Genomic DNA, 24,226 nt, shown 5'->3' with positions numbered 1-24,226 from the left:
AATGTCGCGCGTGATTAGTGCTAGAACAGGCATAAGTGGGGTAGGTTTGGCTTATCATGTCTCTCAAACAAGAACGGTGACCTATCTTTTTCGTTGTATTTTTCGAAACAGACCTTGGTAGAAAGCATTTAAGGAAGAGTTTGAAATTTGTTCGATAACTTTTCTTCTGAGGAGTCACTCAAGCATTTATGATTCCACTATCATTCCGATATTTTAGGTATGAGAGCATTATCATTACTTTAAATAACTTTTCGGAAAAATGCAGAGACTACAGATTTCGCATATTCTTTTGATTTATTGACAATACAAAAATTTGAGTTACGAAATCCGTGTACGTTTTCATTCCTACATATCATAATTGTGAGAAACCGTCACGATATAAGTACAGTAAGCAATGAATGTGGAGGTTCGCACCAAAAGAAAATCCAAGGCGGCCTTCAATTCATTATTGTACGAGAACACAGCGGTTTTACGATTCTTACTCTAGTTTCACATTTTTAATTATATTTTTCTCAAAGATCCAGTTAGCTCTAATTGCAACACACAATAACGAAAGGGCGAGGTTTAGCGAAATTATTTTATGGTTTTGTTTGTTATTAAAAAGTCCATATTTTTGGATGGAAACCATGTTAGGAGTTTGTTCAATTTTGTGAAATTTAAATTATGGGCATTGCTACGTATTTCGCAGCATTTTTAAACCAGTGTAATTCATAGCTCAGACGCCTTGTTAATCTCTTCGCCGTCTTCTAAAACAAGAACGGTTTGGCCTTTGTTTTCACGCCCCTGGTTTGTACTAGTCTCCTTGCCATCATGTTTCATTTTGACCACACTGTTATCTTCCAAAGAGATCTTATTTACTGCCATACTTCCATTGCTTTTCTTAGCATCATTCGCTCCAATCTCGGTTTCTTTCCCATGGCTGCTGAACAAACTTGTACCGAAATTAGACCTCCTAACCGAAGCTTCATGGTCGGCGCCAAATTCAGAGTACATAGGATTGCTAACAGCCCCATAGTCATTGAGATCCTCGTACGGGGATAGAACAACCGGCGGAGGTAGATCTTGGTATAGATCATCACCATGTGTCGCAAATCCTATTCTGGTGTCATATCCGGGATTCTCAAACGAAGCCACTCGTAGCTCAGGACCATCGCTGTTTCTTTTGTAAGAAAAAGGGAGACTAGGAATTTTTACCCTTTTGACAGAAAAAAAACCAATGAAATGGATTAGGAAATATTTCAAAGAAACAAATTGTGCTACTTGATTCTGGTTTTAGTTACATTTCAATTTTTTCAGCTTTTTTTACTAATAGGCTTCTGGTGATAGTTTTTAGCAACGTCCTTCGTTATTCATTCTTAGTTTACAACGAGCTGAACAATTGCGTTGAATTCTTTTTTTTTTTTTTTTTTTGTAAATGTATCACCTTTAGGGTATGTTTTTTCTTCCGTTTACAAGGAAACAAGAGTGGAAATTCTCTCAATATATTAAGAATCAACCTCAATTATCCACACTTTTGTTTGGTGTTTGATCTCCATTTCAGTCGTAGATGTCTAGCAGCTGAGTACATGTTAGGTTTTATAAGGTTTTAATTCCCTTTTTTCGTATTTTTTATTGTTTTCTGTGCTGCTCTCTATTTCCCTGATTTGAGATGAATAGAGAAAAAAAAACTGGCTGTTATCTTCCGTTGGTTGCTTACCATGGAGGGTTTTGGTTTTTTTAATCTTTGCTAGTATGAATTAAGGAAATCATGAATCAAAGTTTATTACCTGAAATACCAGACCGCCAGTGCGATAACCAAGATGAAGATAACAAGGGAGGCTACCACCACACCGCCGATAACTCCACCGTTGTCTCCTCCTCCCTTATTGGCAGCTGCAGAACCCGGACCAGCTGGTACCTGACCGGTCGTTGTTCCAGGTACTGTCGTGCTATCCTGGGGTTGTTTTTGTGTTATTGTCGTGGAATTATCAACCGGCATGGTAGACTGTGTAGCCTGAGCTGTTGGTCCAGGGAATTTCGACATGACACTTAAAAACGTCCCTCCCAGTTTATGACCGATTTCTGCCGCCGAAGCGTTTACTATCCTGGCAAGATTTGCGCCAGATATAACAGATATTGAACCATTGGACATCCGTTTGATGACAGCTAGCTCTACTTGAAGGTTACCATTGATTTTTTTCGGTTCCTTTACTATGACCTCTGCGTGACTGAAAGTTTCCTTTGGCACTTCCCGTTTTCTTCTTGCCCCGCTTAAGAAATTGACAAATAAAAACATTATAAGGTCTCCACAGTTTAACACCTCTATAAGATGGAAACGGCACCTCAATAAAGCTTACAATGTGCCATTAGAGCTTCGCAGCTACTGGAGATCTTTGTTGTGATTCTCAAATTAAGCTTAACAGACATATCTGTGAAACGATCGTTTGGTCGTTAAGGGGGGTAAGTGTCTAGAGAAACTGTGATGCTGCGTCGGTGGCTGAGTATAACAGGCTAATTAAGTAACGAACATAAAAGCGATCCTTGCAGTTATAAACATTACTTAACTAGTAGTTGAAATAAGGCTCTAATGTTTCAACTATTACTTAAAATAGTTAGTTAAGTAGTGTTCATAACTACGAGGATCGCCTCTATATTCGTTTCTTCAACCGCGGTACACATATATGATTTTCATATATTTAGTCATTATTCCCCACTTTAAGGTCTTATTTGGATCCAACATAATGACCAGCTCCCAGCTGGCTAGTTAGCTCAGTTGGTAGAGCGCTGGGTCATGGGTTCAAATCCCGTATGGGCCCGAATATTTTTTTTTTTTTTTTTTTTTTTTTTTTTTTCAGGCCTTATTTCAACTACTAGTCCAATAGTGTTCATAACTGCGAGGGTCGCTTCTATATTCATTTCTTCAACCGCAGCACACATTTATGATTTTCATATGTTTAAAGTCAGACTAATTTAGTATTATCGACTGAGTTTATGAGGTAAATTGTTCACTAAAGAGTTTCAGAGCTGACGTTTCGGGCGTTCGCTCCTCTTCAGAGCGAATGACGAAGGGCTAACGAAAGGTTAACGCTTGAAACATCAGCTTTGAAACTCTTTATGATGGCTAGTTTACGTTATCAACTCAGTTGATAATACTAAAAATTCCTCATCATTTCGTGGTGTTTACTAGTGGTTTTCCAACTTTGAGGCATTTGTGAATGTTAAACAAAGGATATGGACGAGCAAAGCCCACAGTTTGAAAAGTCGATGAGTTTGGCCTTGTTCACATTGAACTGTTAACTCTACAAGAAATTCCAGAACAAAGAACACGCCTGCTCAGGGGAAATAGGTTTGCCTTTAGCAGCATTTGCTTACCCTGATGTTGTTATTGGACACTGTTCGCTTTCGGGATCTTCACAGAGGCGATTCAAGATTTGAAGGATGACTTGCTTCAGGTCGGTTTTGTTGAACTGTGGAATGGAATTAAAACGTTTACAGTAAATTTCATGAAAATTTAAATTTATTATTCTGTAAGATTATTCTTGCAATACAATTTTTCATTTTGAGGATTTCGAAAGGAAAGGTGTTTTTAATCGGTTATTATGTTGTCTGGATAATTTGAGCACATGCAATTGTAATCAGCAAATTTTAGAAATAAATTAGATAACCTCTTTCTTCTTAATTCCCTGATAATAATAATGTCGAGAGAGGGTGCATTTTTAGTTCTTATTGTAAAATCCTAGAAACTGATTCCTCTATATTAAGCAGAAAACTCTCCCCCTTACCTCATTTCCTTGAATTTTTATGACAAGGACCACCACTCCTTCACCTGTGGAGAAAAATCAAAATATCAAGCGATAAGTTTTACCTCCTCTTCTCGCTCTATAACAGACAAGAGCATTCTTGCCGGTAATTACCATGTAGACAGGGCTCTAGATATACGCGACTTTGTATTCAAACTTTGTATACATTTATCAAAAAGACGAATTGAACTCCTTTTTCCAGGGACCTCACTGGTTAAGCTTTCCATGAAACACTTGCCAAATTTCAAACAAAATCTGCTTTCCCACGCCCACCCCCTCCCCCCCTCTGTTCCACGCTTTCTGGTTTGTTAATCACACCATGTACTCTGAATTGCTTCATCAGCTGTTGTAAGAATAGGAAGAAAAATGTTAACTGGAATGAAAAGGCAATGAAGAAGAACATGTAAGAGTGTAATTTTACTAGTTGTCGTTGTTTTTACGCTTTGAAGGCATAGTTTCGTATCTAACAAGCCTATATATTTTATATGCGAACCTGTACTCCAACGTGATCACTTCCCCCTCTTATGACAGTTATAAAGGAAGACAAACACTATAACTATTTAACCACCAAACTAAATAACATACTTATGTCTATTGAACAGTCTTGGCCAATAAAATATTCCAAGCACACGCATTTGTAGCCTTCGATAACATCAGCTTGGCAGCTACCTCGATCCTCACAAGGATTTTGCGATGCACAGATATCAGACGGGGTTTGGGAAGGTGTAAGGCTTACACGTGTTGCCGTCGGAGCCACCGGTGAAGGGGAAAAGTTGACTGTTGTTGTGTGTGCGTGTTCAGTCACCATATGGTAGGTCATGGAAGGTGATGATGAGGACATCGGAGATGAGATTGATAAAGAAACTGAGGCTGAAGCATGAATTTCTGTTGATGTTGCAGTAGCATGAGTTGTTGATGAGTAGGACATGGCGCTTGTAATAGAGGCTGATGAGCTGACAGATGTCTGGCATGAACCTGCTCCGACACAGATGCAGCTGTGGCCTGTTGGGTTTATTAAACAGAGGTGGGAACAGCTGCCATTGTTTCTAGCGCAAGGATGACTATCATCGACTAAAGGCAAAAAAAAAAGCAGAAAGTAATTCAAAAGCAGAATATTTTGTATTACCTTGACTCGAATGCTAATGCACTGAGCTGTTACAACTTTTACCTCGATCAAATAAAACAAAATTAAGCAATTGCATGCGTACCGTGCACAAAATTTCGCGTCACAACGAAACGCTTTCTTTGCTCACAGTCGAAAGCATTTAGTAAAACCTGGGTTCGTAAAGGATAGTGTAAGTGTCTTTTTTAATTATATTCCGATTTCTACGATTGATACCATTCATTTGAAGTCATTTTCTAAAAAATGTTTACAGAGGACAACTGACACAAATTCTCTCATGCTGCACGACTGGTTTTGGAGTAACTTGTGAGCTTATTTCTTGGTCCTCTCTGCTCTCTCTCCTTCTTTATCGATCAGTTTTCCTCTCATATGCCAAGAAACCCACTTTAGCAGATAATGATCGAAAACAAAAATAAGAGACGAAAGCAAAAAAAGAACATAAGGTTAAAACCGTTTTTTTTGTTGCAAAAAATGATTATGGCGAGACTTTTTTTAATAAAGATCCCACCTGCTGGTAACTTCATTCGGGCGTCATGAGCATATATTCCTTTAGGATACGAAAGAAGGTCCACCACCTCACGAACGATGCCCCCATTTAAAGTGTCAGCTTTAACCTTATAGATGCCACCACTAAACAACTCCACAGTCCCTTCACCGGTCCAGTAAAGGGTTCCATTGAATAAGGCAAGACCAGCTGGTCTGCGAGGATTACCGTACAGCACAGCGTGATGCACTCCACTGGTTAAATTGATATACTTCACCATGTTGTTGCCTTCGTCCGAGTAAAAAAGTCGATTGTTGACCTTGTCCAATGCTATGTCCAATGTGGTTCCTCTTATGGAGGACACATTGGCCAAAACAAGCGGATTTTTACCATCCATGTCTGCGCGTAATATTCTTGGACTAATACCAGTCACAGTGAAATATATATACCTGTGGAAAATAAATTGAAAGGGAAAACTTTTAGTCAGAGCGCAGGAAATGTTATGATGCATATGTGTGCAAGCAATGAAGATTATAAAAAAAAGAAAAAGAAATCTTACCCTGCTACGCTGTCTAAAGCAATTCCATGACAAGATGTCATGTTGATCAGGAGAGTCTGATATGAACCATCAAGCTTCGATACTGTGACACCATTTTGATCTGCCACGTATAGGTTATTACCCACGTGGTCTATTTCAATAGCCGTGGGCCGGATGAGGTCTGTTAATAAGACTTCCCTGAAGCTGCCATTCAAATAAGCACGATGAATAGATCCAGATTGTTCTGTCCAGTACATCAAGTTGTCTTCAATGTTAAAGGTTACTGCCAGTGGAGTGTTAGTCTCTATTGCCAGGGGCACACCTTTTTCAGGCAGATTCGTATCAAGAGGGACATGATAAAGAAGTTCTCGTCCCAGTCCACATGCTAGAATAAAACTTTTGGATTCTGAAGAAAAAAAAAACAATGGCTTTTAACCTTCTTCATCGAATATCTTCTGGTTTTGGGGGGCCTTGTAGTATTTTACAAACATATCTATTCTCAAGACTACTTTCCATTCCGAAATTTTCTTAATTCCGAACGAAATCTACTTTATCTAATTAACCTTCGAAAAGTGACCTGGTTAAAAAACCTCTAAAATTGACCTTAAAAAAAAATGACCTGGTTGCACAACCTTGTTTAAAGGTAGAAAAATTCTCACAATGTTGTGGGATTACCTGCACTAACACTCATTCATTAATCCTTTTGTTCGATTTCTTTGCGATCCGAAGTTCGTTGCTCGAGTTCCTAGCAAGTAGTTGAGGCTATAGAGCTAAATGTTAAATAATTCAAAACTCTGAGAGTGTAAAAGGGTAGTGAACTGTAAAGTTAAGTAAATTAGGTTTATACAACATATACCATGTGACCCTCAAAGGGTTTTTAATTTACCTAAATGTGGTGCCTCAGTTTCGCATATAACAGATGCATCCTCGTGGTGGTCACAAATGTCAACATTCCAACCCGGGTTTCCACACTGCAAAAGACTTATTTCATTCCCGCTACATTTCACATTGCCAAGCCAAATTTTACCATTTCCTGGACCGAAGAAAGCCTGTTTGGGGGTTCGCAGTGCTCTCGAGTAATTTAGCATTTTGCATACAACATCTCCATCGTTGATATCCCAGTGATCATCACAAACCGTTCCCCACTCTCCATTATGGAATATTTCCACACGTCCCTCGCTCTCTCGAGCTCCGTCTGCTAGTCGCACAATTTGATCTTGATAGAAAACAATAATGAACACTGTAGACTTATATTACAAAAACGAAGGGGGAAAGAATAGAAGCCCCTCTGTTATCAAAGTGGCTAAGTGTGTCTAGGTGGTGTCACTCGTCTGAGGGCATGGTTATCCCTTCCTCTCTTTCTATCCCATTCAATTTTCTTTGCATCTGTGCGTTCACCTATTACCCGGAGAGGAGAGTCAACAGCACAATCACTTATTCCTCGACAAGAAATAGCCTTAATTTAATCTTAGAAATTTAACTGAATGTCATGGCACAGATTAGATGAGTTGAAGCTAAACGGTAAATAAACAAGCGATTTCAGGATTTAAAATTGTCCTTCCGATAATTTCGGTATAACAGAGCCGATATTGGACTTAAGTGTAATTAAAGAAATATTTGAAATGGGAAGGAAGGGAGACAGGCAACAGTGGCTGGGGAATTGAAAAAAAGTGAAAGAAAGAAAAACGAGGTATACCTGGTGTTGATAATGGAGCATGCTTGCAAACGACCCCTATATCTTCTGAGTGACGGCAGTTATGTTTTCCCCAGCCGCCATGGCGACACTCCGCGATGCTATTTTCATCTCCAACGCAGTGAACATCATCCAGCCAAATCTTTTCGGAAACGCCATATCCATTATAGAATCCACAGCACTGCGTGCTGACGGCTCCTTCCGTGTGGTTCAGCATTCGGCAAATGACGTTGGCTTCTTCAATTCCCCAAGAGTCGTCACATACTGTTCCCCAGGTTCCATTCAGGTAAATTTCAACTCTACCCTTATAATAATTGTCTCCACCTTGTAATCGCACTTTTAGTTCTAAAGTGAGACAAGGAATCATACAACTATTAAATTATACATTTCTAAAGACTCATCATACTACATTTACATCGCAGTAGATATTTTGGACTTCCCTACGGGAAGATTCTGGTTACACTGAGAGTGTTAGCTTTAACCAACCCATGTCTGTATCACCTAATGTGAATTCTCCTTAGCTCTCGAGTGATTGATCGAATTTAGCAAGGAACTGATCGAAATAATCAATCTCGAAAGTATACAGTCTTGAAAATCATACTCAATGGTCTAATTTCAGCAAATTATGCGCAGTGAAGGACCGCTTTTGATTCCTCATTTCTTCAAGGTATCATTGCAGAATGAAGTGGTCAATGCCGCCATCTTCAATGTTGTTACCACCATCTTCATCACCTTCGCTAGAAGGCGCCGGCACGAGGCCATTCAATAGTACACAGCGTAACTTTACATACATTGTTATACGTGAAACAAGATACAGTGATCAACTAACTTCAAAATTCAAAAGAGACAAGTACCTGGATAGGGTCCAGGGGCCAAAGTTGGCTCTGCAAAGTGGAATAAAATATTTGGCTTTTTATCATACGATCGCTAAACTTGAACATTTTGATCGTACTTGTGGAACAGAGCTCAGCAATAAGCATCCTTATCCACACTGGAAGGCAGAATGTACAACTTTAACAGAAGGATTACGAAATTAAGACCTCTTGGTGTTGGTAACTCTCGTGGTTTCAATAAGAAAGGAGTGAATGAAAGAGGAACTGAGCCATTTCTAAACACAGAAGTTAGAGACTCCTGGTGCACTCTTGAAATTCTCGTGAATCAAAATATTCTATTGTTACAATTACAAATCAGAAATATAGCAACTATCGTTTAAACGACGAACAAACAATAAAGAGGAATTGTTCATCGCGAGAACGCTGTACTACAAGAGGCTCCATACCTTGAATAGAGGGAGCCGAGTCGGTCCAACATACCACACTGGCATCTTCTGAATGTAAGCAATCATTTTGGCCCCAACCATTATGGCGACACGCAGCAATTGTCGACTCGTCGCCTCGACACTTTATATTGTCTAAGTGAATTGGCATAAAAATTGATCCACGGCCAAAGAATGCATTCCGGGGTGCAAATTGTGCTCCCGAATAGTTCAACATGCGACAGATAACGTGCGCCTCGTCGAGACCCCAGTAGTCATCACAAATTGTTCCCCAAACTTCGTTATAGAGAACCTCGACACGGCCTTTACCTTCCTTGGAGGCGCTCAGGGGCCTGAGGCGAACTTTTATGGCTAGAGGTTCAAGCAACATAAGTCTGTAAGTAGTGGCGTTTAACTTCCTAGTGTTCATAGCAACTTTTAATTATGTTGGCTTCCTGTATATATGGAACTTTTTAGAGCTGTTCGTTCCACCATATTTTAATCAAAACTTAACTGAACGAAAAAGACCATTTTCCTTTAAGTGTGATGAAGAACACTTGTCATCAATGAATTCCGTCAATTCTGATTTGCACTTATAGAATATACAGTCATTAATGGCAGTCGGTAATGATGTGAATCTCTTACTGTTTTTATAACAAAATGCTCCCTGGACTGCACCTGTGATAGCAACTTCGTGCAAAGCTAGCGATATTTTGACCATTGTATTCACGACCTTAATTTAAAGTGCTTAATATGCTAAGGATTGAGAACATACCTGGAAGGGGCGGTGGTAGTGTTGCAGCCGCAGTTTCTACAGAACCAAACATATTCTTGCATTAGAGCCATGATGAAATGATTCACGTTTCGCCTAAAAACTATCGTCGCCATTCTCAGTTTTTCACTACTGCTTTGTCTCTCATTATACGCTGTTTTAGACTTCAAGACATTGGCTGAGTTAGTATTCATTTTTACTTAGAGGCGCAATCTTCACTTCAGAGTGAACGTCTGGACGTATTTCATGAAATGTGACATGATATCGTAAAAGTGATTTTCTTTATAAGGCCACAAACTTTCATTTTTTATCTACAGAGTACTGTTTAGGGAGTTTTTATGAATTCAGCGGCATCAAAAGCATATAACCTAGGTTATGCGCTTTTGGCGTCATGAATTTGTTGAAAAGTTTAGAGCGTAGGATTTATGGTCTACACCCTAAAACTGTAATAATTTCGTGGAGTACTGTAAACAGCAGCAGTAATAGGTACTCTAGTCCTAGCTTAATCAATGATCATTTGTATTCTCATTTTAGTCATTTCTTGGTTGTACTCACTTACCGTTTTCACAAGTGATGCTGTCATTCCTTAATTTAATTCCTTCAGGGCAGGCGCACTTTCTTGCCCTTCCTGGGGTTAACAAGCACAAATTGCTGCAATTTCCATTATTGACTACGCACGGATTTTCCTGGATCGCTGAAAATAGAGAAGAATATAAATTTGCGCCGTTTTCACTGAAAGAGGACTCATTTACAGTGATCAATTTCCCTGATGAGTGTTCCCTTGATATTTTTCTTTGTCGAATGGGAAACTTTCCCCCATGAAAAAAGGTTCTGTCATTTAACTGCCACTTAGAATTTTCTTTAACAATAGGGCTTGCCAATGAAAGCGGGTTGTGGATGAAATTTGCTTAGGACTTAACTATGCCACTGGTCTCTACAAGAAGCTTTGAAAAGTATATATACTTCAGATGGTGATTTCGAGAGACATTTTAACAGTACTAACTAAAAAAGGTAGGCACATAGTGACTAAACCCTCTCTTCATACTCTGACTTCAAATCGTTTCTGCCGCATGACACTTTATGAAATCATGCATCTCAAAGATGTTTATCAAATACCTATTGGTTGAGTTGATGAATCAGATATTGCCACTCCAATTAAATCAAGAGGAGATAGATTTTGAAGATTCACCACACTGGAAGACGAACTCTGATTGAACCACGAGACTCCATGCAAATTCTGGTCAGCCCAATAAAAGATATTTTGAGAGATTGCCAAATCAAATGGGAAGTAAGTTGGACGAAGATATTTCACATATCTTAAACGATTTCCGTTAATTCCAATTGACCCAATAAAAGTAAATGAACGATGAATATCGGTCCAGTACACTCGACTATCGCTGTGATTAATAATGACATATAAAGGCAAGCCATAAAAAAGTTTTTGCAACTCTAGAGGATTTTCGCCTGTCAAATCTGCACGCATTATCTTCCTCGTTGCGTAATCGTGCTCCACCCAAACCATGTATCTGCAAAAAAAAATACCTACGATATATTACGCAGTCTCTCTACATATTATGAATTAATATTATAACTCCTCGATGCTGTTTTGTAATTAAAGTGAAGGAAGTCGCGCTATAACAAGAGAATCTTTTAGAGACCTGTCCTTCCGATAAGCAACAATTGTTGCCTTAAATAAGATGCCATTGTTTCATAAGAATCTTTTTAAGATTCTTGTTAACAGGGTTGAAAGTCGTAACGAACGGCAAAATCTTTCTAAATGTTTTCGTTTTGTTTGCGTGTTGCGTGATGAGAATTGTAATTCGGCTAAGATCTCTTCGACGAGGTCCTGAGGGCAGCCTTGTTCTATAAGGCGAATTCGTGAAAATTCTTTCTTCTTTAATTCAACAGATTTTTTAACTGAGTTTGTTCTCAGTAAGCATAGTGCTTCTCCTTTTACAAAACTCTTCATAACACTGAGATCGGCGGCTTTTTGCCTTTACAGAGATGTCTTTGCCCCAACCAGCCTCCTTATTCAAAAACGTGACTAATACGTCTTATACTGGTGAACTTGTCGGAAAAACTTGTCAAATTTTTCCATCTGCACTACCCAATAAAACTTCCTCAGGATAAAGATAGAATAGAAAAAGCAATGCACGACTCCGAGACCATAATTACCTACCCACTTCTTGGATCGACTGAAATTCCAACAGGCGAACGCGCGTTTTGTGTTACAAGAGTTTTCCTGGAGCTCCCATCAAGTTTAGCTACTTCTATTCTCTCATAGATATAATCCGTCCAGTAGATCAAGCCGCTTTCCCATTCAACAGCCAGGGAGTAAACCTCTCCTACATTATGCCTAACAATGACTTTTATTTCTCCTGAAGTCAAGTTCATTCGGTTTATCGTCCACGCCGTGGTGTCACTCCAATAGATCATTCTGTTTCGCACATCAATGTCAATCCCTGCTCCTTCAGCAATTTTAGTGACTACTGTTTGAAAGGAAGGGTTTGGTTGTTGCAAAGATTTGACAGTGGCACATTTGATATTGTGATCGTCAATGAAGTAGAGGCTTGGGTCGCTCTGACAGCCATGCGAACCTGCGTTGCAGAAACACTAGTGTCAATCAAGTCAATCAGTCAATCTTTTTTTAAAAGAAGAGTGGCATTTTCACAAACGCAATGTACTCCTCGGATGGTTGGAACTTTTTTTCGATAAATTCTCAAGGCCTGGTAATATCTTGACCCCTTACCAGCATAAGATTTTTAAACATTTTTCGTCAAGTGCAGGCTTTATGGAAAAATTTTATCTAAAATAACAGAGGCAATGTTGTTCTCCAATGACAATGGACCATTTCTTGATACGAGACAAGTTCCATTCGAATGTGATATGCTAGTGCTACGAATTTTTAAAACAAATTTCAGACGTGTGTGAGGTATACTAAACAAAGACTGTAGAATATGCTGCTAGTATGCCCTAAATTTACATAAACCTGACGAGGAATCATGCCCCAGGCTACATAGTCAAAGCAGCACGAGGACCTATTATGTCCTATGATGTGACGGAACTTGTTTTAACTTGTTTTTCTTCCCAACAGGAGCCACAGTCCTTATTGTTACATAAAATAGTGGGTTCAACTTCTATTATATTTAGACTTTGTTATCACGGACTGATTCAAACAAACCAAACTTGAAGTTTTATTTCCTCGTGGACATAAAGATTTGAAAAGCTCTTCAGGAGCACAAGAACGTTTGACGTAATTCTTAATAGAAACTAGAGTTAAGAAAATTGTGACTCAAATGCAAGATAAACAAAAATCACTTTTACGCAAGGGAGTGCATCAGTCACAGCTCGAGAAATTAGATGCTTGGCACCGTTCTTTCCCATTTGCATCTACATTTCTTTCTTTGAGAAAGTTATTCCCATGCCAACTGTTATCCTTGATCGATAATGATGTTTTAAATCTTTGTTTTCCCGATATTCATTTACATATCTGAATTGTTAACATGACAAACAAAATAAATTACTGCATAACATGTTCCTCATTCAAGATGACTACAACGATATATTGCACTATTTGGTATAAATGTTCGATTCTATTCTAATTATCCATTGCACCGACGGCTGTATGCGGCGTTATTCCTATTTGAAACGTTTGAAACCCTGGATTGCTTATATGATATGACATCAATTGACATGAAAAAAATCGACCAAGTTTCTCAGTTCAATATTATTTGAGAACTCCTCAGTTAAAGCAGAATTTTTCAAATCAATTATAAATAAAGAAATGACGATATTTGGCTAATGACAAGCTATAAATTTAGCGTCATTCAATGCTAGAAACCAATTAGACTTTTCCCTAGTTATGTAATGTTTTGTTAGAGGATTGTTTACAAAAATCGTCCACTCAACTTATGACGTCGGCTTTACGTGTAAACAATGTCGGCTCTGCAATACACAACATGGCTTCCTACGTAATATAGGGTGATTCAGCATATTTCTTGACATCTCTATTTAAAAAGTTTCTTGTTTACAACGTTTACAACTAAATCTAAACGTAATTCTTTTCTTCGTAATTCGGTAGAATCAGTTGAATAACATTCGGCTGAATCGCTTACACAGAGACGGTTTCGAGATTTCAAGTTATCATAAGACTGACCTTATTTTCTCAGGATAAAAGTAAGCTTGACAAGCATCAAATAAAAGGATCTCGGCGTGAAGATGAAACTTTTTCAGACTGTGCATGTTGCTTGCCTCAGTCGTAGGCTCATCAGTTTAAAGCGACCTATTTTTCAATCACTCTGCCGAAGAGCTAACGCTCGAAACGTCAGCCTTTAAACTCTTTACGGTCAATTTACGTTTTCAACTCAATTGCTAACTCTAAATTACCAATTTTTCTATCCACTGTACGAATATTTCTTTTTGTCTCGATGAACTTTCGAAAGTCTATTTACTGCCTTTAGGAAATCGATGTTTATAAAACTATTGTCGCTTTCTTGCAGATTTTGAACTTCTTTGATCCTGAAGAGCCAATGTGGTAATTTAGTGTTTCTTATCTCTTACCGCTATACTCTTGTCACGAGGAATAAATCTTGCCGCAAGGACAACACAAAATTCGTTAATTAAACGGCCGCGTACCCGAGAACCCGGTTGTTGAAATGTGAAACTTTAATTGGGAAAAAAAACATTTGCAATTCAGTGGGCTCATCGACATTAAGTCTAACAAATTTTAACTCAACTTGGAATAACTCACCTCCGATATTTCTCGAAACAAGTACGGCCAACGTCAAAAGTACCAAAGGATGAAACTGCTTATAAAAAGTCTGTTGCTGCATGTTTCCCCTTTCCTTGGTGACTATCACACTGCAATACAGCGATCCTATGGAGAGTCCATGTATTTGTCAGTCTTATATCACAGATATTGTACCTATTTGGATGTTATTCGTTTTATAATCGTGCAAGCTTAATATATTGCCTAGTCAATTCAAAGATAGCTAGATATGATATACGTGATAAATAGATTAAATATTCGGTAGTAAATACCTTGGACGTTGATATGGAAAAACTTATATGTCAAGAAGGAATTCGCTGGCTACTTTCGCTTTAGTCCTCCTATTGTTTACAACGCTAGGAAGTGTTTGAATGTTATTAAGCGAACAAAACACTTTGTCATGCAAAATAATGCAGACTTCAAAATTTGTGGCGGAAACAACTTTAGTAATTTGACAATATCGATAACGGAATCTTATCAAATTTAAGCGCGGATGAGTCGAAATAGAGAATTGTACTAGATGCATTCGATTCGATTCGATCGGATGAGATATGATTGTTGAGACTTCGTTTAAAACAGAATAATTTCAATGCCTTGATGGATATTCAGTTGGAGGAAAATTTAGAGGAGGTACGTCAAAAATTTAGGCGCCTCGAACATCAAATTAAACGTTTTCCTACCTTAAGGCGAGCCACAGAAACTTCCTAAATAACCACTTTTCTCTATTTCTCTACTTCGGCTCGCTGTCTTGCTAAACGTAATTATTCATCGCGAAGTCAATAACAAAATTTGCATAGCCAAAAAGTTGAAACACTACAAATCACAAAGGAAACGTAAGCTGTGGAGACATAACAAAATTAAAGGCAAGATATGATCCCTGACTGTCTTGCCATAACAAACGGATTTCATAAAAAAGAACGAATCGATTTCTCTTTACCTGTAGAACTGTGATCAAGATGACATTGAAGGTTACTTGAGTAATGTGGCCATTCTCTTTTTTTAAGATTGCATGGCGCACAGTAAGACACGTTTCCCTGTCCAGTTTATTGTATTTCATGATATGGTTCACGTCTGCGTAACGAATGCTTCGCGATCAGGAAGCATGAACATGTCAGCGCATGCACAGAGTAAATGAAAAAAGAAAAACAAGAACAAGAACAAGGAGAAGAAGACGAAGAAGTAATGAAAAGAACTGGAAGCAGCAACACTGTTTGAAAATGAAAAAGGAAATGAAGAGTTTTCAGACAGCGCTGGTAAAGAAGAGCCGGGTGGATTAGAAAAGAATGTATGAAAAAGTTAGAAATACTCTGGACGTTCAGTTTCATTGTGGTCGACAAAGGCCCTTGCAACGGGAAGTCTTCCTTGACAATATAAACTTAATGGGCCCTTATATGGGAGTTTTTCATGAAAACTACTCCCTATTAATATACGTGGGAAGGTTTACTTTCTTGTACAAAACCTGACAAAGATGACAGATTTTGACTATCTACAGGCTACATGAGAAAGGAAAACTCTCATAATCATGGCGACAAAGATGCTAAGAATGTCAGCTGGAAAGGGGTTTTAGGACACTCCACTCTGACAGCTTATCCTTGGCAAACGTCTCTAACTTTTCTCTTTGTAGGTGTGCTTTTTTTGGCTAAATTAAGAAACGAAAGTACTTTTAAACGTGGGCATCCACAAAAAACTTCCGCAATAAATGCCGCGGAAGCTAGACTTCTTAAAGCTTCCTTTATAAAAAGGGGAATTGGACAATGCTGACAATCTCAACTGCGCAAGAAAAGCCGAACAGCTGGTTATCTAGTTTTGGAGAGCAATTGTCTGTATGATCACTATAAACTGAGCTGAATATTTCCCGCTTTGTGGTTGGTTGTCGCTCAAGATGAGATTTCTGTCTCTTAGAGCACAGTTGTAGAGCTTATATCAAGGATATCGCTTTCTTTGTTCTATCGAATGTGGTGCACAGTTCTAAAAATTTTGGAAAGTTAATTCTGCATCGTGATTGATGCATTTACATTTTCTTAATTGTGTTCAACATGCCTTGAGTACTTCCACCGCCCTACTCACCCCTTCCCTCCCATTAAAACTGTCTTGTTATAGCTTGTGTCATACATGGTTGAACACATATATCCCTCCCTTCCCTTACGTAAAAAAAAATGCTATGTTACTGTGCGACTACTGAAAAAAGGCAATTTCGCTAAGTGTCTTAGGGATCCGTGCAGCTTTACGGCAGTCTGCAAATACATGACATATGGTGGTAGTTGAATTTTCCTTGATTTCGTCTTGTTTTGTTCGTTCGATCGCTTGTCGAATAATTTCAGAATTGCTTTTTCATACCATGACGCTCCATATAATTTGATATCCTGGTGAGACAGACTTCATTTTGTATTTTTGAATCTGGAAAACCACCAGGATGAAAATCGTTTAATATCTCCAGAAAAAGTTCTGTTGAGTTGTATCATAAATGGAAATGACCCTGAAATTGGCAAAGAGTTGAGGTACATCAACATTGTGGGTCAATGAATCACAATGAAGGAAACATTGTACCATCATGTTTCTGATACGATGCGGTTTATGTATTTGGGATCATTTTCAATGTACATGAAACTGTCCTCTAACATATTTTAGACATAACATGTTAACTAGGACTGCATTGCTTTAAACTACCTTTTCATTACCTTTTAAATGACGCCTGTGATCGCTTCAATATTAATATTAACAGTTCGTACAATGAATTTGGAAGGCTGATAATTCAATGTCTAATAAGTAACACGCAGCAGCGGATTAACCAAGCTACACTATTGAAAGAATCTTTACCTACTTTCCTATCAGGAATATCTTAAGTTTATTCTGTGCATCTGTAATAAAAATCATTTTCAAATTTTTTCTATCAAAATTATGCAAATGTTAGATTCAGGAACCGCTGAATCTAAAGTTATAATTAATAGTATATCATTGGTATTATCTACTTCATCGAACGACCTCAAAAGCGAGACACTAAACTATGGTATAATGACACTGAAATTTCTGAGTGATACATTAATTAATAAATGAATATAAAATTTTATAACGAAATACTCCATGATAGGCTTCAGGCTCACCATAAAGTCACTGTGGCTAAGATAGCCACAGAAGCAGAGCATCGGAACGCGGAATCTGAAGGTCTAAGGATCGATTCTTCTTGGTACGAAGTACATCTCTATTTCTTCAGCGAGTTTAAAAAATAGCTTTTTTATTCCATTCCAAAAACAGTTTTCTAAATAACTGCCAAAACTAGAGGTGCGGCATTGTTTGCAACTTATAAACTTTCTCTAGACTAGTCTGAGTCTATGCTTAAAAACATTGTCTTCCTCGTTGATGCGTTCGTCGCTTAGTCTTTCAAAGTAGTGAAGTAAATTTTTTACAATACTCAGATAATCGTCTCTTCAGGACCAGGCTCAGTAGGAAGATGTAAGACAGGCGTTTCCTTGTCCTTTAAAGTTGTACTTCGGACTTTCTGTTTACTACTTAACTGCTCTTTACTACAATTCTCATCTGCCAGGCGGCTCGCTGGATAACCAAGGAAACAAGCTTTCCTTGGACTCACTGGTTTTTCGTTCTGGCTTTCGGGATTTTGGGGGTGCACAGTGTTTTGAGGCCAAAAATTATCCTGCGAGGAAATACCCTTGCGAGAACTAACACCTTTGCCATTGCCTCCGTGGATATTTCGAGAGAAGGGAGCGAGTGACGCGTACCCAGGCTGCTCAAAACCACTATCTTGGCTAGGTTGCACAACGCTCCCCAAGCCAAGCTGGGCATAAGTGTTGCCATTTTGCGCTTCAGGGGAATTAAACCCAGAGGGCGAACGAGGTTTTATTTTATATGGCTTAGCATACAGTTGTTCTTCATTTCGGTCGCCATCGGGATGAAATTTTCGTTTGGCCAAGCTTCCATAATCAGATTCAGCTCTTGGTCCCTTTGGATTCCCACTCCCGTGCCCGTTAATGGACTCATAAATTGGATTGCCAGCTGAGCTTTGGAAATCACCATCTTTACTCTTTGCGAGATATAAAGGATTCGCGCACTCTTGCTCGTAAACAGATGTTTCTGGGTTCTGAACCTGTCTTTCGCTGATTGAAGATGGAAGTTTTACTACCTCGTAAGGCTCGGAAGTCTCTGGAATACTGAAGGGAACTCCTCCTGAATTGTCGTCGTAAAGATTGGAATGATGAGGCTCGAAGCCAGGATTGTTAAATGAAAGTGTGAAAGGAGTTCTAAAAATTTTCAACCCCTTTTCCCGCGACCTTTGGAAAAATAAAAAAATGAAAGAGAATATCAGAAAAATCCTGTATTATTGCAGTTTTTCTTTTAATGACACTTGAAACGAAATTAGTTCCTCAGAGTCGAAATATCCGATCTCACAGATGATTTTATAGAGCCTATAACTAACGTTGTCCCGTTTTGTCTCATGAATGATATCTTAGTCAATCGAACGATTATAAAGCATTCTATTGTCATGGTCTAATGAAGTGCACAAGGATCTTGTATTTTTAAAAATCCTTAAAAAGCTGCTCAAACGTTTGTACCAAAATGAATGAACTATTTTTATAATTTTCATTTCGCTTAATCATTACTGAAAAACTAAGTAAATAAAGGGATCAGGACTATCACATCCTTTCATTTGTAGACCCATTTATATGCTAAATGGAAAATAGGATTAATTTAGATTTTTTCATTCTTAATAAGGAGGGCATTATCCTAAAGCCGGCCAAGGAAAAACTTGCATCATAAGCTCTGAATTACTTGTTCGTGGCTTCTTTTCATAGTCAAACAACGACTAGCTCACGAAAGGTAAGCACTCACCTCACTAAGACGAAGCCAACACCCACGAGAATGATGACTAAAATGATACTCAAAACAATTCCAGCTGTAGCACCAGAAGATAACCCTTCTTCATGCTGACTATCCACTTTTCTTTCTTTATTCCCACTGATTTGTCCGTTTTTGCCTTCGTGTTCATCATCGTCCACTGAGTTAGACGCACAAGTTGGCTCCTTTTCACCATTGATTAAGACTATTTCAACGTTATCCATATACTCTGAAATACGTTCTGACGTTTTTACTATCATTTTGCAGAGAGTAGCAGCTGAGATGGTTTGTCTTAGAGATGATTGGCGCTGCTTTTCTTCAGGTACCAACACTGCCAGAACGATGCTGAATAAGCGTTGGTGTCCTTCAAAATGCCTTCCAAGCACTAACACGTCCTCGGTTCTGAAAACATTGATATCGTCGATGCGCGGTGTTGATCGGGTTCTGATATCGTTCAGCCTAACAATTTAGGGAATTAAAACAACTGATGTAAATAACAAATCTTACATCGCCATGTTTCAATGAAGAAGCATCGAGCATCAAGTTGCACAATATCGTTGTATAGAGAGTAAACATTCTAAATCACTATAAAGTTTAGTTTACCTTATTGATAACCTATGCTATTTCACTACCATAAATGTGAAGATGATGCGCTCTTAAATAGTAAGAGATGCGGTCTATAAAGTTACATAAACGTAGCTTTGATGAATTCCAATACCTCTTACGAAGTTTACAAGGGCGTTGGTCTTTTGTGCAGTACTCGGTGAATGCTTTTGCAATGCTCTTCCTGAGAGTGTCTTGGTTCCACTTGAATAAAGAAAATGAAATCAAAATGAAAATTTGTTTACAGCTTAGATATTATTCCACACTCTATGCAAAGATAGTTTTTTTTCGTTTTTGCATTTCTGCTACTCTTTCTTTGTGTCTGTTGGTTTGTTTATGTGAATAAAATCCGCCACCCCAGCTAGTTTTTTTCCACGAGTCTCAATTTGCGTGACCCTCTGTGTATTGGGTTGTTTGGGTTCAAATTAATGGTGCAAAGGCATTGTCATATCAGACATGATATCAATTTTCGCGATTTAAAAGGTTTCATGGTGAGGAAAAGAAGATTTCTAAAACACTTACTTGAGCCGTGGTCATTTTGAATGCTATACTCACGACATTGTCACCTACAAACAGAAACATTTGAAAAGAAAGGAATTATTACATAGATTCCTGGGTTTCACGACTCTCATAGATGACATAGATTTACCTCGGCACTAAATCTGGAGGTTTTGACCAATTTCCTCGTTTCAATCCTCTCCTTCTACCTGGTAATTAGGTAGGCTGAGATATTTTCTTTGGATGAGCAGGAAGGGAGTTAGGTTTATTTCAAGGAATAGCACGCTAATTTTACATTTCGGTGCAAATCACAACGTAACAAGCCGTATGGGGGCTGTATATCAAAAAATTTCCAATAATTTTGCATATCTTTAATGTCACTTTGGACTCGTCTTTATAAAATCCTTAAGTATAATTCTACCAGTGACCTATAAAATATAGAATCGTTATCTTACTCTGAAGAAAACTTGGAGACCTTTACTTTGACTAAAATCTCTCAGTAGCTGGCACTCACCTATATTGAGCTCACAATGAGGCCAGGTATATCCTAAGGCACACCGACAGGTATAGCTACCCTCGTTTCCCTCGAGACATGTACCGCCATTTTTACATGGTCTTGAAATACACGCATCAACTAGGGGTGGTAAAGTTGATATCACGGAAGAATGTGTTAATGATACGATGGAAGATGAGGGCCGCTTCAATAATGTATGTGATGAAGCAGGTTCCTGTTGCGGGGAAGAAACGGACAGCGACGACATCGATGACGATGACAGCGGCAGAGAGGATGATGAAATTGGGAAATTGAAAACTGACAGTGACGGCGATAACGACGATGTTTGCATCGGTAGTGGTGATGGAGATGGAGGAGTTGATTGCAGTGGTGACTTTGACGATGTTGAAAAAGCTAACATGGAAGATGGCGTAGATGTGGAAGACGTTGTTGATAGTGGGGATGAGATTGACAATGGCGACGAGGATGGCGAAGGCGACCGCGAAGGCGACCGCGAAGGCGAGAGCGACAGTGTGGACGAAGGTGGAATAACAGGTGTAGTCTTGCAGGGAATATCTCCGGTGTCAGTTGGACACGCACACTGATACCCTCCTGGTTTTAACAGACAAAGATGTGTGCACCATCCATTGAACAGAGAGCAAGGGTGGTCATCTGAAAGAAAACAGAGCAAAGATTAAGCTTTCAAGGAAGAAAGATCGGCTAGAATCAAGCGAGAGGTAATTTTAAAGGATTCGCTCAGGTGTAATAAAGGAAATACATGTCGATAAGGTGGCCGATCTAAAAAACGAAACTTCTCAATATCTGGCTACTAAAACAGTTTACGAATTGATGCAATGAGAAGCTCAAGTGGAGAAATCAGCTGACTATAAAACGAAGGCGGTACAATGATAATTTCAGTACTCTTAACATCAAAATAATCATAGTTTTCGAGATTTACTGGCATATGGTGTGTTCGTTTTAATGGTTGAAAATACTAAGTTGACAGTCATCTAAGTTGGCTCGGCATACTAAGTTGAGACAGGAAATTCGAATGAACTAAAACTGATTCTTCCTCTTACCTGGAATTGCTGAATAGTTATGATATGCGTGAACATCTCGAGGACTCGCAATATTCCTTACTAAACGACGCACGTTACCACCCGTCTTCTTGTCTGCCGCATAAATGGATCCAGAGGTGCTCCAATACAGTGTATTGTCTTTCAAAGTCAACCCATAAGCATTTGATAAGTAGAAACTTGGGACAGGGAGAGTGGTTATGGAACCATCGCCAAGTCCAAGGTCCGTGTACTGTATCAGAGATTTAGTCGTGTCCACCCAAAAGAGCCTGCTAGTTTCGGGATCCAAAGCTAATCCATTAGGGTTTGCGGGACGATGCCACCAGCTTCTTTGAAACAAAACAACCGTACTCCTATTACTTCCGTCCATGGATGCTTGCTCTATTTTTGGCTGTGTACTCCACGACGACCAGTACATAAGACTGGAAAAAATGAAAAAAAGAATACCTTGTCGTTACATGTTTCATAAAAATATTTGTGCAAAGCATTAAGGAGTGAGCAACTAAGCTTGCATAGGCAAGCTTTAATTAATGTTCATCAGCCTCTAAAGTCTAAAAGTATCCTTCCAACTGCATGGCTGGTTGCTGCCATCGTCGACAAAATGACCTCGAAACAAAACGTAGCTATAGTTAATCTGATCCAAAGTGCCTTAAGTAGAAAAGACAACGAAGCCAATCCTGGGAAGTATTATCTTTCTTACCCGTTATTCAAGTCTAACACAATGTCCACAGGCTTCTCAATATTTCGAGAGATTAAAACCTTCCTCTGTGATCCATCAAGTTTTGCGACTTCAATCCTTTCGCCGTCATAGTCTGTCCAATACAAATTTCTTCCAGCATAGTCAACTGCAATGCCTCTGGGTCGTTGGAGACCGCTGTTAACAATGATCGTCTTTGATTTTCCGTCAGGATTAGCACGTGCTATTTGACGGAACTGCAGGTCAGACCAATAAATGGAGTGAGTCTGCGGATCAAAGTCCAGTGCTTCGGGCTCTTGAAGGTTACCTAGTTCCAGGGGTACCACTTGTGAATGCTGGTTGTCGATATTAATCAGGTATATCTTCTTCCTTGTTGAGTCGGCGAAAAGTAAAAACTCGCTAAAATGACCTGCAATGGTATACGATGAACATTATCGCTAAGATAGGGTTTTTGTTTCACCATTTACAGAGACCATACTTGGTGAAAATTTTACACCTGTGATGCCGAGTTATATGCAATTCAAATTTTCTTGCATTAGACGCGATACAGAATCGGCGAAGATGAGCGTATTTCTGACAGGATGTCTCGAGTTTTATGTTGAGCGTTGCAAACCTAGAATATATTTGGCTGAGGCGCTCTTATATCTCACTTTAAATATATCTTTCATCTCGTGTAGCTATCAACGCTTCTTCTTGTTTCTGACTTACAAGTTTTCCCGTCGGGCTTCAAATTCATTTCATTTGGACATGCACATCGATGCCCGCCTGGAGTAAGCAAACAAAGATGGCTGCAACCTCCATTGTTCCTGCTACAATTTGATTTCACTGCAATTTAACAAAAACAAAATCATGTCAAGGGAAACTTAAATTCAATGTTTTCAGGTAGAAGGCCATTGTAATAGGAGATAAAAAGGAGATTCATGTGAGAGAGTGCTTGAAGACAGTCAGAGAAGAGGATTGATAAGATAAGCTAAGTAAAAGAGGAGACTACAGACGCAAGACCGGAAGATAGGGGAAGTTAAAAATTTATCCATGAGATTTTTCAATACAAGCACTATTGCTTTCTCATAACCCAGCATGAAACGTACCTGTCTGGAGCAACGAGTCGTTTGCGTCGTAAACGCAGATATCTTCCGGCCCAATAAGGCCGCTGATCACGCTCTCGACATTTTCTCCTGATTTCTTATCAGCCCTGTAGACCGCACCACTTTGACCTTGTGTCTCTGTCCAATAAATGTAACTTCCATGTACGACTGTTCCCTTGGGACTGCCCTGTCTGATCAATAGAGTGCTTTCGGCGCCAGTACTCAGTGAAACGTAGTAGATACGGTCTGTGTAATCGTCGAAATAATACAGACGATTTTGCTCTTTATCTAGGGCGAGGCCATTTGGAGACCTAGTGGTATGAGAGTAATAATTCCAGCTTTTGACGACAACTCTGTTCATTCCATCCATATCGGCTCGTTCTATTTTGGTATCGATAGATGAACTCCCTTCCTGACTCCAATACATGTATCTGCAAAAGCGACAATTACAGTTTTAAAACACAAGCCTTACTCTTGATCTTGTTAACTTATCCATGTTCTCTAGTGCTGAGGA

At 38.9% G+C, this 24,226-nt stretch overlaps 1 protein-coding gene across 1 annotated transcript in view; it reads right to left on the bottom strand.

Annotated features, from left to right (window-relative positions):
* Positions 1–275: 275 nt before the first annotated feature.
* LOC131773540 (prolow-density lipoprotein receptor-related protein 1) overlaps positions 276–24,226 on the bottom strand; it is a 29,427-nt gene continuing 5,476 nt past the window's right edge. The window contains exons 7-32 of the mRNA XM_066165262.1: positions 23,716–24,143; positions 23,336–23,452; positions 22,631–23,036; positions 21,934–22,352; positions 20,876–21,526; positions 20,386–20,429; positions 19,979–20,067; positions 19,255–19,719; positions 17,831–18,695; positions 14,685–14,706; positions 14,395–14,520; positions 11,824–12,241; positions 10,761–11,170; positions 10,204–10,338; positions 9,648–9,683; positions 8,897–9,244; positions 8,472–8,501; positions 7,621–7,962; positions 6,811–7,140; positions 5,946–6,330; positions 5,411–5,835; positions 4,365–4,850; positions 3,762–3,805; positions 3,352–3,446; positions 1,767–2,249; positions 276–1,195 (exon numbers count right to left, since the gene is read on the bottom strand). Of these exons, the coding sequence (XP_066021359.1) occupies positions 709–1,195; positions 1,767–2,249; positions 3,352–3,446; positions 3,762–3,805; positions 4,365–4,850; positions 5,411–5,835; positions 5,946–6,330; positions 6,811–7,140; positions 7,621–7,962; positions 8,472–8,501; positions 8,897–9,244; positions 9,648–9,683; positions 10,204–10,338; positions 10,761–11,170; positions 11,824–12,241; positions 14,395–14,520; positions 14,685–14,706; positions 17,831–18,695; positions 19,255–19,719; positions 19,979–20,067; positions 20,386–20,429; positions 20,876–21,526; positions 21,934–22,352; positions 22,631–23,036; positions 23,336–23,452; positions 23,716–24,143 (8,086 nt within the window). The 3' untranslated portion in view covers positions 276–708. The remainder of the gene's footprint in view (positions 1,196–1,766; positions 2,250–3,351; positions 3,447–3,761; positions 3,806–4,364; positions 4,851–5,410; positions 5,836–5,945; positions 6,331–6,810; positions 7,141–7,620; positions 7,963–8,471; positions 8,502–8,896; positions 9,245–9,647; positions 9,684–10,203; positions 10,339–10,760; positions 11,171–11,823; positions 12,242–14,394; positions 14,521–14,684; positions 14,707–17,830; positions 18,696–19,254; positions 19,720–19,978; positions 20,068–20,385; positions 20,430–20,875; positions 21,527–21,933; positions 22,353–22,630; positions 23,037–23,335; positions 23,453–23,715; positions 24,144–24,226) is intronic.

This window comes from Pocillopora verrucosa, chromosome 4, assembly GCF_036669915.1.
Source record: "Pocillopora verrucosa isolate sample1 chromosome 4, ASM3666991v2, whole genome shotgun sequence".
Classification (NCBI taxonomy): domain Eukaryota; kingdom Metazoa; phylum Cnidaria; class Anthozoa; order Scleractinia; family Pocilloporidae; genus Pocillopora; species Pocillopora verrucosa.
Note: the sequence above shows the minus strand (reverse complement) of the source record. Positions and strands in the feature narration are given on the sequence as shown.